The 16,805-nt window shown below is 45.8% G+C and overlaps 1 protein-coding gene across 10 annotated transcripts in view; it reads left to right on the top strand.

Moving 5' to 3' along the window:
* Positions 1-16,805, top strand: part of CCDC158 (coiled-coil domain containing 158) — a 51,296-nt gene that overhangs the window by 18,917 nt on the left and 15,574 nt on the right. For 8 of the 10 annotated variants that reach the window (XM_083398173.1, XM_083398176.1, XM_083398182.1 and 5 more), the window contains 7 exons: positions 1,504-1,614; positions 3,311-3,425; positions 6,812-6,931; positions 8,538-8,735; positions 11,378-11,860; positions 13,996-14,185; positions 16,319-16,477. In XM_083398173.1, coding sequence (XP_083254299.1) covers positions 1,504-1,614; positions 3,311-3,425; positions 6,812-6,931; positions 8,538-8,735; positions 11,378-11,860; positions 13,996-14,185; positions 16,319-16,477 — 1,376 coding nt within the window. The remainder of the gene's footprint in view (positions 1-1,503; positions 1,615-3,310; positions 3,426-6,811; positions 6,932-8,537; positions 8,736-11,377; positions 11,861-13,995; positions 14,186-16,318; positions 16,478-16,805) is intronic. The other 2 variants (XM_083398175.1, XM_083398174.1) reach the window with 1 other exon arrangement.

Here is a 16,805-nt window from a genome sequence, read left to right as displayed (position 1 = left end):
TTGCGAGGAATCCTATTCGGAATAAGGGAATTTCCCTTAAAAAGGGGGGAAAGTTAACATCTATGGTTTACTTACATTTCAATGCAGGCAGGAAATACAGCAAAATAGTATGCGGAAAACCACTTCCAAGTTACAGTAAAATAAATGTTGGTAGTCTCAGTAACTTGGCTGAAACCAGGAGCTTCAGCAAGACATGTTTGCTTAGCTTGAAAGCATGATGGAAGAGAGTAACTCAGAGGCAGGAGGAAGTATGAAATATTATCTCCTTTGCTACATAATTCCTGCCCAGAGGAGTCAGGGGAAGTGGACACACAGAAGGTCCTCTTTAGAAGTTTAAGAACCCTCTCTGTACTATCCCTGTGCTTGTCTAGTGAAACATGATGGCTGAACTCCCATCAGGGATAAATGAAAGACTTTCCTCCCATGGGGACTGGGCTGTGTGCAGAATCTTGGGAACGGTAGTTTACCCCTCACAGAGCTGCTATCCTAATAATAATAATAATAATTTATTTATATCCCGCCCTCCCCAGCTGGAGCCGGGCTCAGAGCGGCTAACAGCAGTAAAATGATACAACATTCTAAAATCATTTCATTATAAAATCATTTCAAATCAGATTAATGGCAACAATTGGGCTAGAGTTCTGTGAGGATTGTCAAAGGAGGGCGTCAGGCTGTGCCCTGGCCAAAGGCCTGGTGGAACAGCTCTGTCTTGCAGGCCCTGCGGAAAGATGTCAAATCCCTAGTCTCTTGTGACAGATCATTCCACCAGATTGGAGCCACAGCCGAAAAAGCCCTGGCTCTGGTTGAGGCCAGGCTAAACCCTCTGTGGCCCGGGATCTCCAAGATGTTTTTGTTTGAAGACCGTAGAGGCAGTCCCGTAGGTATGAGGTATAGGGCTTTAAAGGTTAAAACCAGCACCTTAAACCTGATCCTGTACTCCACCAGGAGCCAGTGCAGCTGGTATAGCACTGGGTGAATATGCTCCCGCAGCGAGGACCCCGTAACACTTAACAAACTTCACTTCCCAGGATTATTTGGGGAAAAGATGTGAGGTGTGTACCCAGCCTAGATTGTCCCCGAACACAGAGCTTTGCTTTTCCCTACAAGAATGTACGATCCCAGAGACATTAGAAATCAAGCCACCTGCTATCTGCATTGCTTCATCCTAAATTGTGTCTTTATCACTCTAAAGCATGACTGAGGGCTTGCCCACACTTCTTCTTGTGCTGTGCCTAGAAGGCACGAGTTTGAGAGGTTTTCTGCTTCACGCACCCTTTTTAGGCATGAGTCTGAGAAATTTTCCCCTTGCCTTGTTCCCTTCCAAGGGAAACCCCATTCTTTAGCAGTGGAACACATTTTTCTCTGGGGGGCAGTGGGAAGCAATGAGACAAAGTGAAGTGTTGGGAAAGCCCTCTATTTTTGACACTGCCTTCTCTACAGATACGTCACTGATGTCTTACTATTGCATCTCTGTTGTTTTTATTTTTTTATTTTTAATAACAGCGTTGAGAGACTGATAAGTGCGCATGAACAGGAATTGGAAGCTCTGAACGAAAAGCTGAACAGCTCTCGCAGCCATGCAAGCAACATCGAAAGCCAGCTGGAGATCATCCAGTAAGTGCCTCAGTAATGCTGTTCTGCAAGTACATCACTGAAGAGTATTGCAAGCAAACACTGTCTGCTGAATACAGTGGTGCCTTGCTAGATGAAATTAATTCGTTCCGCGAGTCTCTTCGTCTAGCGGTTTTTTCGTCTTGCGAAGCAAGCCCATTAGCGGCTTAGCGGATTAGCGCTATTAGCGGTTTAGCGGCTATTAGCGGCTATTAAAGGCTTAAGGGATTAGCGGATTAGCTGCTAAAAGGCTATTAGCGGTTTAGCGTCTTAGAAAAAGGGGGTGGGGAGCGGAAAAAAATCTCAAGACTCGCAAGTCATTTTCGTCTTGCGAAGCAAGCCCATAGAGAAATTCATCCTGCGAAGCGCATCGAAAAATGGAAAACCCTTTCGTCTAACGGGTTTTCCGTCTTGCGAGGCATTCGTCTTGCGGGGCACCACTGTATACAGAAACCCTTGATTATACCAATACAGGACACTGATTGTTTACTAGATCTCTCTTAGGATTCATTAAACCTTCTAGGGTGAGATTTCTGGGGTGGAAGAAAGCTGGTTAGGACCCCATGCCCACCTGCTTTCCCAGTGTAATGCAGTATAAATTTAAGTAGAAAAGAAATTCTAGTGACACAGTAAGAATGTGTAGTAGACCATAGCTGCAGAAAATTTAGGGCTCATTCACATTTTTGCTTGACCCATATTTTGAATGTATTGTATTGTGTATGAATTAATTCCCCCAGGTTCAATAACTTTTTTCATTGTTCCGTGGCTGTGTCATGCCAAAAACTGATCTTACCCGCTGAATTGAACTTCGGTTAAGCAAAAACTCTCTTCGGATTTTTCACACATCTGTGAAGATCCAATTCAGTGTGCAATATCATATTTTTGGAAGGCACAGCTTGCAGAATAACAATAAAAGCTATGGGAAATAGGATAATTAATCAATAGTAAAGGCAAAGGTAAAGGTACCCCTGCCCGTACGGGCCAGTCGTGTCCGACTCTAGGGTTGTGCGCCCATCTCACTTAAGAGGCTGGGGGCCAGCGCTGTCCGGAGACACTTCCGGGTCACGTGGCCAGCGTGACGAAGCTGCTCTGGCGAGCCAGCACCAGCGCAGCACACGGAAACGCCGTTTACCTTCCCGCTATAAAGCGGTACCTATTTATCTACTTGCACTTAGGGGTGCTTTTGAACTGCTACATGGGCAGGAGCTGGGACCGAAAGACGGGAGCTCACCCCTCCGTGGGGATTCGAACCGCCGACCATGCGATCGGCAAGTCCTAGGCACTGAGGTTTTACCCACAGCACCACCCGCGTCCCTTAATTAATCAATAATAATAATAAATTTATTATTTATACCCCGCCCATCTGGCTGGGTTTCCCCAGCCACTCTGGGCAGCTTCCAGCAAAATCTTAAAATAGAATAATTCATCAAATATTAAAAGCAGTAAACAATACTGTATTTTATCGCCCAGTAGTAAGCCATTGCAGGTGTACTGTAGTTATAAGTCTGTTTTATGTATTCCGTTTCTGGCATGCCCTATCTGAATGGCTTGGGAGCTGGGATAGCTCTGTTGTTAGAGCATGGGGCTCTTAATCTCAAGGCCGTGGCTTTATGTCTGCACCATCATCTCTGTACATGTTGCACTTTCACATTGGTTTCAGGTTGTTCACTTTCTCTCTTTCTTCTACTATATTTTTTAGAGAGCAAGCAAAAAACCAGAACTCATTGTACATGCGACAGATCAATCAGCTGGAAAGCACTGTGTCCTCGCTGCGTTCTGAGCTCCGAGAATCAAGGAGGATGTCTCAGGACAAGGTGGGTTACAAAATGATGTTGGCGAGACACTTGCAATTAAATTCTGTGTACAGTGGTGCCTCGCAAGACGAAATTAATCCGTTCCGCGAGTCTCTTCGTCTTGCGGTTTTTTCGTCTTGCGAAGCACGGCTATTAGCGGCTTAGCGCCTATTAACGGCTTAGCGGCTTTAAGAAAAAGGAAAAAAACTCGCAAGAACTCGCAAGACGTTTCGTCTTGCGAAGCAAGCCCATAGGGAAATTCGTCTTGCGGAACGACTCAAAAAAACGGAAAACTCTTTCGTCTAGCGAGTTTTTCGTCTTGCAACGCATTCCTCTTGTGGTGTACCACTGTATGTGTTCTGTGATCGTGAATGTAATGCATTTAGTATTATCTGCCGGGACAATATAACACCAGGCCTAAAGGATCTTCACTGGCTCCCAGTACATTTCCGAGCACAATTCAAAGTGTTGGTGCTGACCTTTAAAGCCCTAATTGGCCTCGGCCCAGTATACCTGGAGGAGCGTCTCCACCCCCATCGCTCAGCCTTCTCAGGTCTTCTGCTGGTTCCCTCACTGCAAGAAGCAAAGTTACAGGGAACCAGGCAAAGGCTCTTCTTGGTAGTGGCGCTCTCCCTATGGAATGCCCTCCCTTCAGATCTCAAGGAAATAAATAACTATTTGACTTTTAGAAGGCAGTCCTGAAGGCAGTTCTGTTTCAGGAAGTTTTATAAGGATTGATGTTTTTATTATGTTTTTACATATGTTGTAAGCTGCCCAGAATGGCTGGGGAAACCCAGCCAGATGTGCGGGTTATAAACATTAAAATTAGTAGTAGTAGTCATCATAGTATTTTAGGGTAGTGAAGAGGAGAAAATAAAAATCAGTAGCAATGCAGTATCTGTTTTTTTTTTTAAAGGTATTACCCAGCAACAGAGTGGTTTTTAAGGCCCCTTTGACATGATTTTCATTGTAAAAAAAAATAAATACGAACATAGTAATACAGTGGTACCTCGGGTTAGGTACTTAATTCGTTCCGGAGGTCCGTTCTGAACCTGAAACTGTTCTTAACCTGAAGCACCACTTTAGCTAATGGGGTTTCCTGCTGCCGTCGCGCCGCCAGAGCACGATTTCTGTTCTCATCCTGAAGCAAAGTTCTTAACCCAAGGTACTATTTCTGGGTTAGCAGAGTCTGTAACCTGAAGCGTCTGTAACCTGAAGCGTATGTAACCCGAGGTACCACTGTAAACAAAATTTAAAAAAACCTCTCCCAGTTTAAAAGGCCATGGATTATTTAGTTAATCAAAGGCCTGGATGAAGAGGAATGTTTTGCCTGGCTCCTAAAGATACATAACAAAGGCACCAGGTGAATACCTTTTGAGAGATCATTTCACAAGCAGCAAGCCACCACAGAAAAGATGAATATCCTTTGGGAGATCATTTCACAAGCAGCAAGCCACCACAGAAAAAAATTGTCCTCATGTTTCTGATCTCCAGACTTCTCACAATGGAGGAACACAAAGAAAGGCCTTAGACAATGACTGCTTAGAGGAAGGTTATACAATGGTATCTTGGTTCCTGAACGGCTTAGTTGTCAAACAAATCGGCTCCCGAACGCCACAAACCCGGAAGTAAGTGTTCCAGTTTGTGAACGTTTTTTGGAAGCCGAACATCCAACATGGCTTCCATGGCTTCTGATTGAGTTCAGGAAGCTCCTGCAGCCAATTGGAAGCCGCGCCTTGGTTTTTGAACAGGCTCCCGAAACGGATTAAGTTCGAGAACCAAGGTACCACTGTAATTTTGTCTTTTAAAATTTAGAGGCAATAATTCACACATAGTCATTTGACTTCCATTCCCAACTGCAGCTTAGGTTACAAGTCACATTGGGCTGGGCAGGTTCCTTCTTCCAAGTTACAAAAGAATGATGTTTTCTCTTATATAGAAAAGTCCAAGAAATCAAATAACAGGTAGGCTGATCAAGGTGACATGGCAGTGGATATCAAGAGGGTTTTTTTGTAAAGCGATGCAGTACGTGCTTTATTGAGTTCCACATGCCTTTCATTTACTTTTTCATGTATTGATCACGGAAGTGAATCACTAAGCACATGTATTCTTGCAATGAATGGGTGTTGGTCAAGAACACAGGTGAAGTTGTGCTGAGATCTGATTGATCTGTGAATTGTGCCAGTTTTCCAAACAAATATTTGGAAGTATTCTGTTAATGTCTTAACAGCCCAGTCCACTTCCAGATTAGTATCAGATGTTGTTTTAGCAGCCATAGTGAAAACTAATAACAGGACTTGCTTTCTACCTCCACCAACTAAGAGGGTGTTCAATTTATATTAATTTACTTTGTTTATTTATGTTTGTTTTTGTTTATGGTTTGTCTAATTAAAATCAATAAAAAAGAATTTTTTTTAAAAAAAGAGGGTGTTCAACCAACCAAAAAGATTCAAGCGGGCAATCCAAATTATGCGCTGAGGGACAAAAGAGAATCCTGAAAGCAGTGTCAACTTTGCAAACCAACCAGACTTACATTATGTCTTGCTTTGCACTATTGGTTGGGCAGTTTTAATTACAGTGGTGCCCCGCAAGACGAATGCCTCGCAAGACGGAAAACCCGCTAGACGAAAGGGTTTTCCGTTTTGGAGGTGCTTCGCAGGACGAATTTGCTATGGGCTTGCTTCGCAAGACGAAAATGCCTTGCGATTCCTGGGTTTTTTCCCCCTCCCCCCCTTTTCCCCAAGCCCCTAAGCCGTTTAACAGCTGATCGCTAAGCCTCTTAACAGCTGATCTAAGCCGCTTATCAGCTGATCTAAGCCGCTAATAGCCTTTTAGCAGCTAATCCGCTAATCCCTTAAGCCTTTAATAGCCGCTAATAGCCTTTTAGCAGCTAATCCGCTAATCCCTTAAGCCTTTAATAGCCGCTAATAGCCGCTAAACCGCTAATAGCGCTAATAGCGCTAATCCGCTAATGGGCTTGCTTCGCAAGACGAAAAAAACCGCAAGACGAAGAGACTCGCGGAACGGATTCTTTTCGTCTTGCGAGGCACCACTGTACTTTGCACCACTCTAGTTTTTGCTAATCAGAAGCAGCTAGTTGCTCTGTAGAATCCTGAAGGCCGGTTCCCGAGCACTGCAAATATCCACCCAGGCACCTGACAATTCAGGAGGCACATTCCATATACTGTCAAATGTGCCTTCAAAACTGCAGGCTAGAAAAAGCTTTTGTTTAAACAGAAAGGAGAGCTAAGGTTCCCAGGAAGCCGAGTTCTGCTTCTAGTACCTCATTCTGTGGTAGCACGTTTGTCCTGTTGCAGAAATTGGATCACAGCAGACATGCTACCCTTTTCTTCCTCGTAGAAATCTGCTGTAAGACTATTTTGTGTGTCTTTGTGTTAATATCTTAGATAGAAGAGCTGGAGAAACAGCTGCATTTGGTTCATAATGAGATGGCGGAGGCTCAAAATGAAAGGGACCAGTATAGCCAGGAGACTGGAAACTTGGACGATCAGGTTCAGCAGTTGGTGGTAGGCATCTGAGACTGAATCACTTCCATAAAGTTTGCTTTTTGTAAATCACTTTAACGTTCCAGCTACGTAAGTAGATCAAATTCCAATCCTTTGTGTGAAACTGGGGGACACCAGAGCTTGTAATGAAGAGCCAGCTTTCATCTGCATCCTACATAAACCCTCTACTACATAAAAAACGGAAAACACACATCGGAAAATTCTTTGAGAAAGTTGACTGGTTAGCACAGATCATCCAGGACTTGGAAAATGGTGCTGGGGAGGGTTCTTTAGCTGCATGCAAAAGAACACCACACAGGCATAGTCCAAGGAATGCTGTTGACTCACACAATGCTCACATAATAGGATTCGTGAGAAGTTTGAATTGTTAGCGTCATTTAGGACAGGAATAATTTCATTGTGAGTTGGGTGCATCAGTCATAAGTAAAAGACTAAGCAAGGGGTGGTGGTGAAAGGGAAGATGGGCACTGGGGCAGAGAAAAGAGGAGCCTCCTATACCCTTATGCCATTTCCCCCCCCCCCGCCCCAGCTTTCCCAGTTTGCTTTCCCACTCTTTAGGGAAAGGAAGCTTGGGGTGGCTCTTTTCATCATGGGGGGGGGGGAGCACAGTTGGAAAGTAATAGGAAACTTCTTAGGCTCCATCTCATCTTCAGATTACAGCCTTACTTTGGGGGTGGAGAAACATTTTAAGGGAAGCATATACGTTGGCCTTTAGCCCAAATCAAGGACGACATTTCAGGTGTTAATAGCTAACCGATGTCTGCCTGCCAGACAGCCAGCGTACCTTCTGCATGTTCTCTCTCTCCCCCCCCCCCCCGATACTTTGGATACTGTAAATACTGGAAATCATACCCTATGTTTAATTTGAGCTGGAGTTCATTGTGCATTTAGCTTACCCGAATGAGTCACTCACCTAGGTCTGCCCTGCAGGATTAGTCATTTATTATTATTTTTCTCAAAGAATTTAAAAGAAAATATCATCAGGAATAATAACTATCGCACTCTTCCTTCAAAAAGGGCTCCAAAAGTGACTTACAAATAATTGAAACAAACAAGCAAAAAGCAGTTCCTGTCCTCAGAGTTTTACAACCTAAGAAGACACAACAAAACAGGAAAATGGATTGGGTGGGAGGAAGAAATGGCTGTTAATAAATAAGTAATTAAGCAAAACTCTGTTCTTGGTTACAAATTCTCATAAGGACCAGCTGTGTCGATCGAGACTTGGGGTTGCCATATTTCAAAAAGTGAAAATCTGGGCACAAAAGTTCTCTCTTTTTTTGGAAATTTTTGCAATTTCCACCTGGGCACTGTTTCTGACAGCCGAATCCTGGAATCCCGGCTACTGTATGTCCAAAATATTTTGGATGATGGCAACCCTAGATGGAGTGATCTGGCATCCCTTCTCCTCTCTCCTCTGCTGCACCCTGCCAGAAAGGCTGCTGCCGGATGGAGGGAGGAAAGTAGGAGCCCGATTTCCCAGCAGTGCTAATTGTGATGCCACGTCCCTCCTCTCCTCTTCTACAGCCTATTGTAATGGCTGCCAACTAGACCCACGGAATACTTTTTAAAGCTTTATTTAATGCTTGGGAAACGCCCTGCCTTTCAGAGTGAGCTTCATAAGAAAGATATGGAGCTGAATCTGGAAAAAGAGCAGAACAAGCGGCTCTGGGATCGGGACACCGGCAGCAGCATCACCATTGACCACTTGCGGAGGGAACTGGACAACAAAAACATGGAACTGCAGCGCATGGAGTCCATCGTGTCGTCCATGAAGATGGAGTCCCAGGGGCAGATGGAACGTCAGGTCAGGAAAGGTGGCCCAAGCCGGGAACAATGCAAACGCCCCCAAGCCAAAGGGAAACATCCATACTGCAGATTGTATAGGTTCCTGATAGCCAAGTGATGCTGCTAAGCCCTTCAATTAAAGCTGGAGGTGTGCTTCACTCTTGTGCCTTGTGGCTTAGGGCCCTCATATTTACGAGACCGCCTCACCTGGTATGCCCCACAAAGGTCCATGAATAATCATAGTTTAGAGGTCCCGCGCCCTAAGGAAGTCAGATTATCCTCCACCAGGGCCAGGGCCTTCTCAGTGATGGCTCCGACCTGGTGGAATGCTCTGTCCCATGAGACCAGGGCCCTGCAGGATTTAACTTCCTTCCTCAGGGCCTGTAAGACAGAGCTATTCCGCTGGCTTTCAACTTAGCCTGATTTTTTATTTCCCTTCCTTCTCTCCCCCTCCCCTTTTTATGAAGATTACCCGCTCTGGGATCCCACAGCTAATTCTCCCTTGGTCTCCACGCTGGTCCAAATAGGACTTATTTAGCCAGCTAGTCCTGGTGATCATCTAATATTTATTGGATGGATTTCCCCCCTAAATTGATTTTTGAATTCTGAATTTATTGTTATTCACGTTTTATACTGTTGTTTTATGCTGTTTTTTTGTTGTTGCGTTAATTAACTGTTTTAAATTTGTTTTTGAACTGGGAAGGGTGGGGTATAAATAAAAAATTATTATTATTACTATTATTACTATTATTATTATTATGCCTGCAAGGGTTTATGTTGAGCAGCGGCGGAGGAAGCCGCTTGGGCACCTGGGGCGGAGTGTCCAGGGGTGTGGCGAGCCGCCCATAGGGCCGTGGAGCACCACGGGGCCTCCAGAGTCTGGCTGCCTCCTCCTACTCAGCCGTCCTACAACTGGGGCAGTGGGAGGACTGTTTAGGCAGCACGGAGCCTGTGCGTGCCCAAGCTACCATGTTTCCCAGTGGCTCGGGTGCGCTGCAGGCCCCATGGTGAGTGCTGCCTGGCATTTTGGCACCCCCGCCCCTCGGTGGCGACACCCGGGATGGGCCGCCCCTACCGCACCCCCCTTCCTCCACCCCTGACATTGGGGCTTCAGTTGTGGGCAATCTATGTGTATTTCTTCAACTGGCCTGCAGGTGGCATGATTGCTTTTGGAGTTAAAGCAAAAACCCTAGTGGGGCTGCAACTGCAGGAAAAATTGAGGCACTGAGCAGTTGTACCAGGCGGTACTGTAAGTACCACGGCCCTGGACATCTGGTTTTTGTGCTTGGGTGAAATAATTTATTTTAATGCTTGTGACGAGAAGTTATGAAAAATAGCAGTGGGGCAGCGTCTGTTTAACCCATCCTGAATGATACCATCCAAGTGTGTTGTGAATGCAATTGTCAGCATGCTGACCGACTAGGATCAAGGAGATAGGCAGGTTCAAATCCCCACAAGGCTCATTTTGCCCCCGTTGATCTCTCTGAGAAGTCGTTGAGAGAGCTATATACACTGCCTTAAGAGCCATGAAGGAAAGACAGGATACAATTGTGATAAGTATAGGAGGAAGCCATGCTGATGCACTGTTAAAGAGAGCTTCCTATCTTTTGGAATCTTATTTAAGATTAAAACCTTGTTTGAATTCTGTGAGGCCTAGTATTTCACGTGCTGCTGTGCGGGAAGGTCTTTCAGCCATTTGGCAAGAGGGGTGGGCTCAGAGCAGACAGCTTGGTGGGTGTTAAATGCCACAGAGGTGGCAAGGTGTTCAAATATCTAAAAGGATGTCACATAGAGGAGGGAGAAAGGTTGTTTTCTGCTGCTCCAGAGAAGCAGACACGGAGCAATGGATCCAAATGAGGTATAACACCTTAGGAAAGTAGTGAGAGGCTCATGAAAGAGCCCCTTGCCTCATTAAAAAGGGATGTTGCATGGTATTTTCAGTATTCAGAATGTGCATTTTGAAGAGTCTATTGTGCAATGTACTGAGACCCACAAGACAAACCACAGCGCTACTCTCCTTCGGTTCACCTGGCGCAGTGTTGGAGCCAGGCCTGAGAGGTGAATTAAGAAAAATCCCAAACCCTCTTTTGAGAATTAGGAACATGCAGAAGTTTGTTGTGCTTGCCATTGGGTTAATGTAATTCTTTTGGACATTCAAAATACGGAACACTTGCTTTATGTTATATTTAGTGGTTACCAGTGTCATCATCTTGAGACATTGGTATTAGGCAAGGGCCTCTCTTTTATCCTCCCTCTGCCCTCCCTCACCTCAACAAATATATTGAGAAAGTAGACTACCTTCTTTGCACCACAGCTCGTGTGTTTTAGCTGGATGTCTACTATCCCATTAACAGACCTGATTCATTCATTTATAAAAGGATGTCACATAGAGGAGGGAGAAAGGTTGTTTTCTGCTGCTCCAGAGAAGCAGACACAGAGCAATGGATCCAAACTACATGAAAGTTTCATTGGAGGAGAAAGTGGACAAAAGCATTAAGCCCACCCCTCTGGTCTGAGGCTCTGTGGGGGAGGGGGAGGCTACTGACTTGACCCCACATATACTTCAGCCCCCGTGCCTCCCCAATCCCACCCCGGGCAGTCAAAATTGTAATAACCTCCCTTTAATACGATGAAAACATATGGAACATTTGTCCCCACCAGATGTCTGCAATTAAGGAAAAGAACGAAAGCATCGAGAGGATGGCCTCTATGGCCTCCCAGCAAGAGTCCACCAAAGAGATGCTCCGCAAAGTCGTGGAGGAGCTGACGGAGAAGAAGGTGAGTTTGGACGCAGCAGAGAAGCACGTGGCAGAGCTGACCGCGTGCCTGCAGGAGAAGGAGAGGGTGATTGAGGCGACCAACGAGGAAATCCAGAAGCTGCGCGGGCGCGTGGACGGGAAGCTGCAGGAGCTCCAGGTTCTGAAGAGCGAGAGCGACCACATGCGGAGCGTGCGCTCGGATTGCGACTCCCTGAGGCTGCAGGTGGTGGAGAAGGAGAAGGTGATCGAGATCCTGCGGAAGCAAGTCGAGAACATGACTCAGATCGTGGGCCAGCACAGTCGGACGGCGGGGTCGATGGAGATGGAAAAATGCCAGCTCGCGAAAGAAGTCAACGACAAGAAAATGGAACTCCATGAGCTTAAGGTGTGCATGTTTCGCTGTGTGGGGGGGGAAGTGTTGGTACTTTTTAAAAAAAGATAAAGCTTTTCTTTTGGTCATGGGAATTCTCGGTCAGAAAACTAGACCAGAAGAGCTAGCTTTAAACAGAATGTTGGACTAAATGCACATTGATCTGGTCCAGGAAGGCAATTTGTATGGCATGTCTTTAGTGCAAACAATTAACCTCCTATGTTGCAAACAATTATCAGTAATATCCAAGGCAACATGATGACCAAGTACAACAATGTAATGTCAATGTAAACTCTTTATATAATCTATACAGAACACTGAACAATATGAAATATGCACACTGCAAAACCAAATAAACAGAAATCTTATAAATCTCTGAAAGTCACAAATATGCACTCTTGATGGATTCTCTTAAAAACATAGAACAATTGCTATGGAGCAGTGGTCATAAAGTTATGTAACCATACGATTCCATTTACCATATAGATGGGTTTATGAAGCATTTCTGTATCCTTCTGCTGTGCTGAACAAGAATTCCACGAAACAGTGGGTATATCTGGAATCACTGTTCACTACGTCTGTTTGCGGACCACTTCGGCAGCGTTGGACGTCATAAAACAAAGCTTTACGGCTTGTTTTCACCAGATAAGAATCTGACCCATTGCTTCTTTCAGAGACTTGCATAGTCTACAAAGACTTTCAGAGACTTACAAGACTTTATTTGGTTCTATGTTTTCAAGAGAATCCATCAAGAGTGCATATTTTGTGACTTTCAGAGATTTATAAGATTTCTGTTTATTTGGTTTTGCAGAGAGTGCATATTTCATATATTTCATACTGTTCAATGTCTTTAGTGCAGCCTTCACTAACATGGCACCCTCCAAATGTTTTGGCCTCAACTCCCATCAGCCCCAGCCAACACCACTGTAGTGGCTGTGGCAGATGTCAAAGCATTTAAGGCCCAGCAGGTTGACGAATGCTGCCTTGGTGTATGGGTCAAAAGGGCCCTTCCCACAGCTGATTTTGCTCATTTCAATCATCTAAAAATATAGTTGTGTATCTGGATGAATCCATTGTCTGCAAGGGTTGAGGGGGTCTTGAATCAGGGGCCCGGGCAGCCAGAGTCAAGCAGCTTACTCTTTGCACCGCTGTGGCAGTTTTCCAGAAGGAACTGCTGGCCGGCTCTCTGCTGCCCTTGGGCACCATCACTGCAGATGGCCTGAGGATGCTATTGCAACTACAGTGGTGCCTCGCAAGACGAAATTAATTCGTTCCGCGAGTTTTTTCGTTGTGCGAGTTTTTTCGTCTTACGAAACACCACTGCATTTAAACACTAACAACAGCGGGGAGGGGCGGGGAGAAGCAGGACATCTGCCGCAGCCGGTACCTCAGACTCACCCGCGCGTTGTGGAGGGCGGCGGGGCTCAGGAGCGCGACTCTGGCTGCAACGCTGGCTGCTGGTGGCAACGGCTCTCTGAGGGGAGCGCGCAAGGGGGGGCAGCGGCGCGAGGCACTAACCGTCAGCCGGAAGGTGGGAGGGAGCCGGAGGAGCGGGGAAGCGAGCGTGCGTGCGTGCAGTGACCGTCGCCATGACACGAGAGGCAGGGCCGTTTCATCTAGCGAAGCAAGCCCTTAGGAAAATCCGTCTTGCGAAGCAGCTCAGTAAATGAAAAACCCTTTCGTCTTGCGAGTTTTTCGTCTTCCGAGGCATTCGTCTTGCGGGGTGCCACTGTACTAGGTCATCAGTGGTCAGGTAATACAGTAGGCCCATGGGTATAGCCCTGGCCATACAAAGACTCTTAACTCTCATCTGTCATCACAGTCTTGAGCAACTTGTCATTCAGACAAAGACTGTGCTATCAGCACCCTGCTGTCAAAGTGGTGTGTCTTTTCCCATTCAGTTCTCAAGCTTAGAAATTACCATTTTCTAGTCACCTGTGGCAAGTAAGAATTGCTTTCCAGGTGACCAGCTATGTAAGGAAGTTTTGCAGAAGTTGTGTCTCCCCCCCCCCCCTTATTTAGGCTAGCCCCGTGAAGGTCAAATGGGCTCGCACGTTTTGTGGACTCTATTTGCGAGGCCACTAGTTTTATTTCTGCCGTAAAACACTTTAGTCAAGGAGCATAAAAGAGAATTAGCTTGTTTTGTCTAGATTTTGCTGGACAAGAAAGACATCCAGGTTCGTGAGCTGGAGGCCAGGCTGAGCGAGATGGAGCTGGAGAAGGTGAAACTGATGAACGCAAGCTCTGAGAGGCTCCGGGCACTGAAAGAAGTAAGCATGGAAAAAGAAGAGCTGATGAGTGAAGTAAAAAGCAGCCGCATTGAGCTCGCTACGCTTGCAGGTATGGACCACCAGACAGGATATTCTTCACCTGCTTCATCTTTCTTTGGGTTGCCTTCACAACCGAACAGTACGCAACAGCAAGAAGGCCGGATTGGCCCTTCCGGTGCAGTTGCACCATGCTGATCTCTCTGCTGCCGCATCCCTCCTCTGTCCAGTGTGTAGCAGTGACTAAGCCAGAGGTAGGTCAGGTTAGCAGCACAGCCCCACCAGGGCATCCCCTGTTGCATCCAGACTCCAGCTGCAGAGCACACCAGAGTGGCAGATTCACCTCTGAAGTGCTGTTGCTCACAGAAGAATGCAGGAGGGGTGTCTTGTCTTTTGCGGCTTGCAGTGAAGTGACTTGGTTTATTCAGGTGCTAGAGGACCTGCCTTCTCGAAGGCAGAGAAAGCGCAGATGTTGCTCTCCTATTGTGCTATCTCAGTTCTTCAAGGAGACAGACTATCCAGGGGTTCTCAACCTGTGGGTCCCCAGGTGTTGTTGGACTACAACTCCCATCATCCCTGACCACTGGTCATGCTGGCTAGGAATGATGTCTGCCCAGGGTGCTCCGTTACTTTCTCTTTCTCTCTCTCTCCTACTGCTGTTCTGTTTTTCCTTGTATCTTTGCATTTATATTTGTGTGGTGTATTTTTTTTCTCTGCTGAAACTGGATTTGCTCTACATGAGCTAAATTTTGCCTTGCTAGGGATCTGGCAAGAAAAAGATACAATTTATGCCTTAGTAAACCTCTACTAAAGACTTTTCCTGCATTCTGTGTCTTGTTGGAATTCACGTGCCTATCAAAGTTCCGCTGCTCTGCTGAACAAACAATGAGACAAGGGTGTCCCAGGTCTTGGGGCACTGGTTCTCGACAGTGCCAACTCCAGGCTAATGCAGTTAATAGGCCTGAATCTTTCCCCTCTGGGAATATATTAACTTAAAATTCAGTGGCTCCATAGCCAGCTTTGTACCATCCCTGCTACACACCTGTAATACCCTGTTTTGAGGTCCTGCACTGGCTACTCCCCTTCTGTGTTATTTTCAGTTTACTTTATAGACCAGGAAGAGGAGAGGAAAGATATCTATATTTCTTTTATAAATCATGGAGTTTTGCAGATACCATCATTTTTAATTGATTTCTCCAATCCACACATCCCTCTTGGGAGTACTTTTCTTGCTCTGAAATGGCCCCAGTGGAGATCTGTACTTAAAAATTAAACCAGGAAGTTCTGAATAATAATAGCCCAGTTAAAGATCTTCCTTTCTGGGGCAAGGTTCTTAGGACTGCTTAGGAAATATTTAGGATTGCACGGCATTTACCTAGCTACTTGGGAAGTAAGCTCCATTGAATTCAGTGGGACTTAATTTTAAGTAGACCTGTAGAGGCCTGCAGAGTGGAAGGCTCAGTTTACACACTCCACGTTCTCCGCTAAAAATTGCTGGCTGCTGAACCATTGCAATCAAATAATTTAAAGTGGATTGGTTACATTTTCCTTCAAAATTATAGGCAGGGATAAATACAAAGTGCTTTGTATGTCAGCTTCACCATCTCCTTCATTTGATTCAGCTATTTTATTTCCAGTATAAACGGGACTCTGTTTTTGTAGCTGATTCGATACAGCAGTGCCTACTTTGTGTATTCACATGGTGTAAACATGTTTGTTGTCCTCTAGCCTGAGAGGTTCCTGAGGACCATAGCTCAGTTGGTAGAGCATGAGACTCTTCATCTCAGGGTTGCGGGTTCAAGCCCCATGTTGGGCAAAATATTCCTGTGTCGCAGAAGGTTGGACTAGATGACCCTCGCGGTCCCTTCCAACTTTGCAATTCTATGATTTGGTCCCTAAACCTGAGGATTCCCAGTTCTGTGCTACATGCTTCAGATGCTTCATCCTCCCTTCTGGATTCGTACCTGTCTGCCCTGGATCCTCACTTACAATTTGCTCTGTAACTGATCCATTTCTGATTCCACCCTCGATCCAGTTCTGTCATACACTTGGTGCTGCCATGTAGAACCTTAAATACTGCTCCTCCAACTGGTCCATGAGATGCAAATGTTGATTTTGTGTTCATTTCATTCATTCATTCATTTCATTCACATGTGTTTGGAGATACGCAACTCTGTGACTTCGTTGTGACTCTTGTGCCTTGCAGATGAACTGGAAAGTATGAAGAGCAGCTACCGAGATAAAAGTGAAGAGATGGAAACCACTGTGGGCAAGCTGAGAGTGCAACTGAAGTCCGCTCAGATTGAGCTGGAGCAAACTAGGGCCACTGTAAAGACTATGGAGGGATCTGATGGCCACGGTAATCGTGGAAGTGTTATTTCATTTTATTTTGTAAGATGTGGCACTGTGGGTTAAACCACAGAGCCTAGGACTTGCTGATCAGAAGGTCGACGGTTCGAATCCCCGCGATGGGGTGAGCTCCCGTTGCTCGGTCCCTGTTCCTGCCAACCTAGCAGTTCAAAAGCACGTCAAAGTGCAAGTAGATAAATAGGTACCGCTCCAGCGGGAAGGTAAACGGCGTTTCCGTGCGCTGCTCTGGTTCGCCAGAAGCGGCTTCGTCATGCTGGCCACAGCTGTACGCCGGTTCCCTCGGCCAGTAAAGTGAGATGAGCGCCGCAACCTCAGAGTCGTCC

Source organism: Podarcis tiliguerta (assembly GCF_965153285.1).
Source record: "Podarcis tiliguerta genome assembly, chromosome: 9".
NCBI classification, from domain to species: domain Eukaryota; kingdom Metazoa; phylum Chordata; class Lepidosauria; order Squamata; family Lacertidae; genus Podarcis; species Podarcis tiliguerta.
Note: the sequence above shows the minus strand (reverse complement) of the source record. Positions and strands in the feature narration are given on the sequence as shown.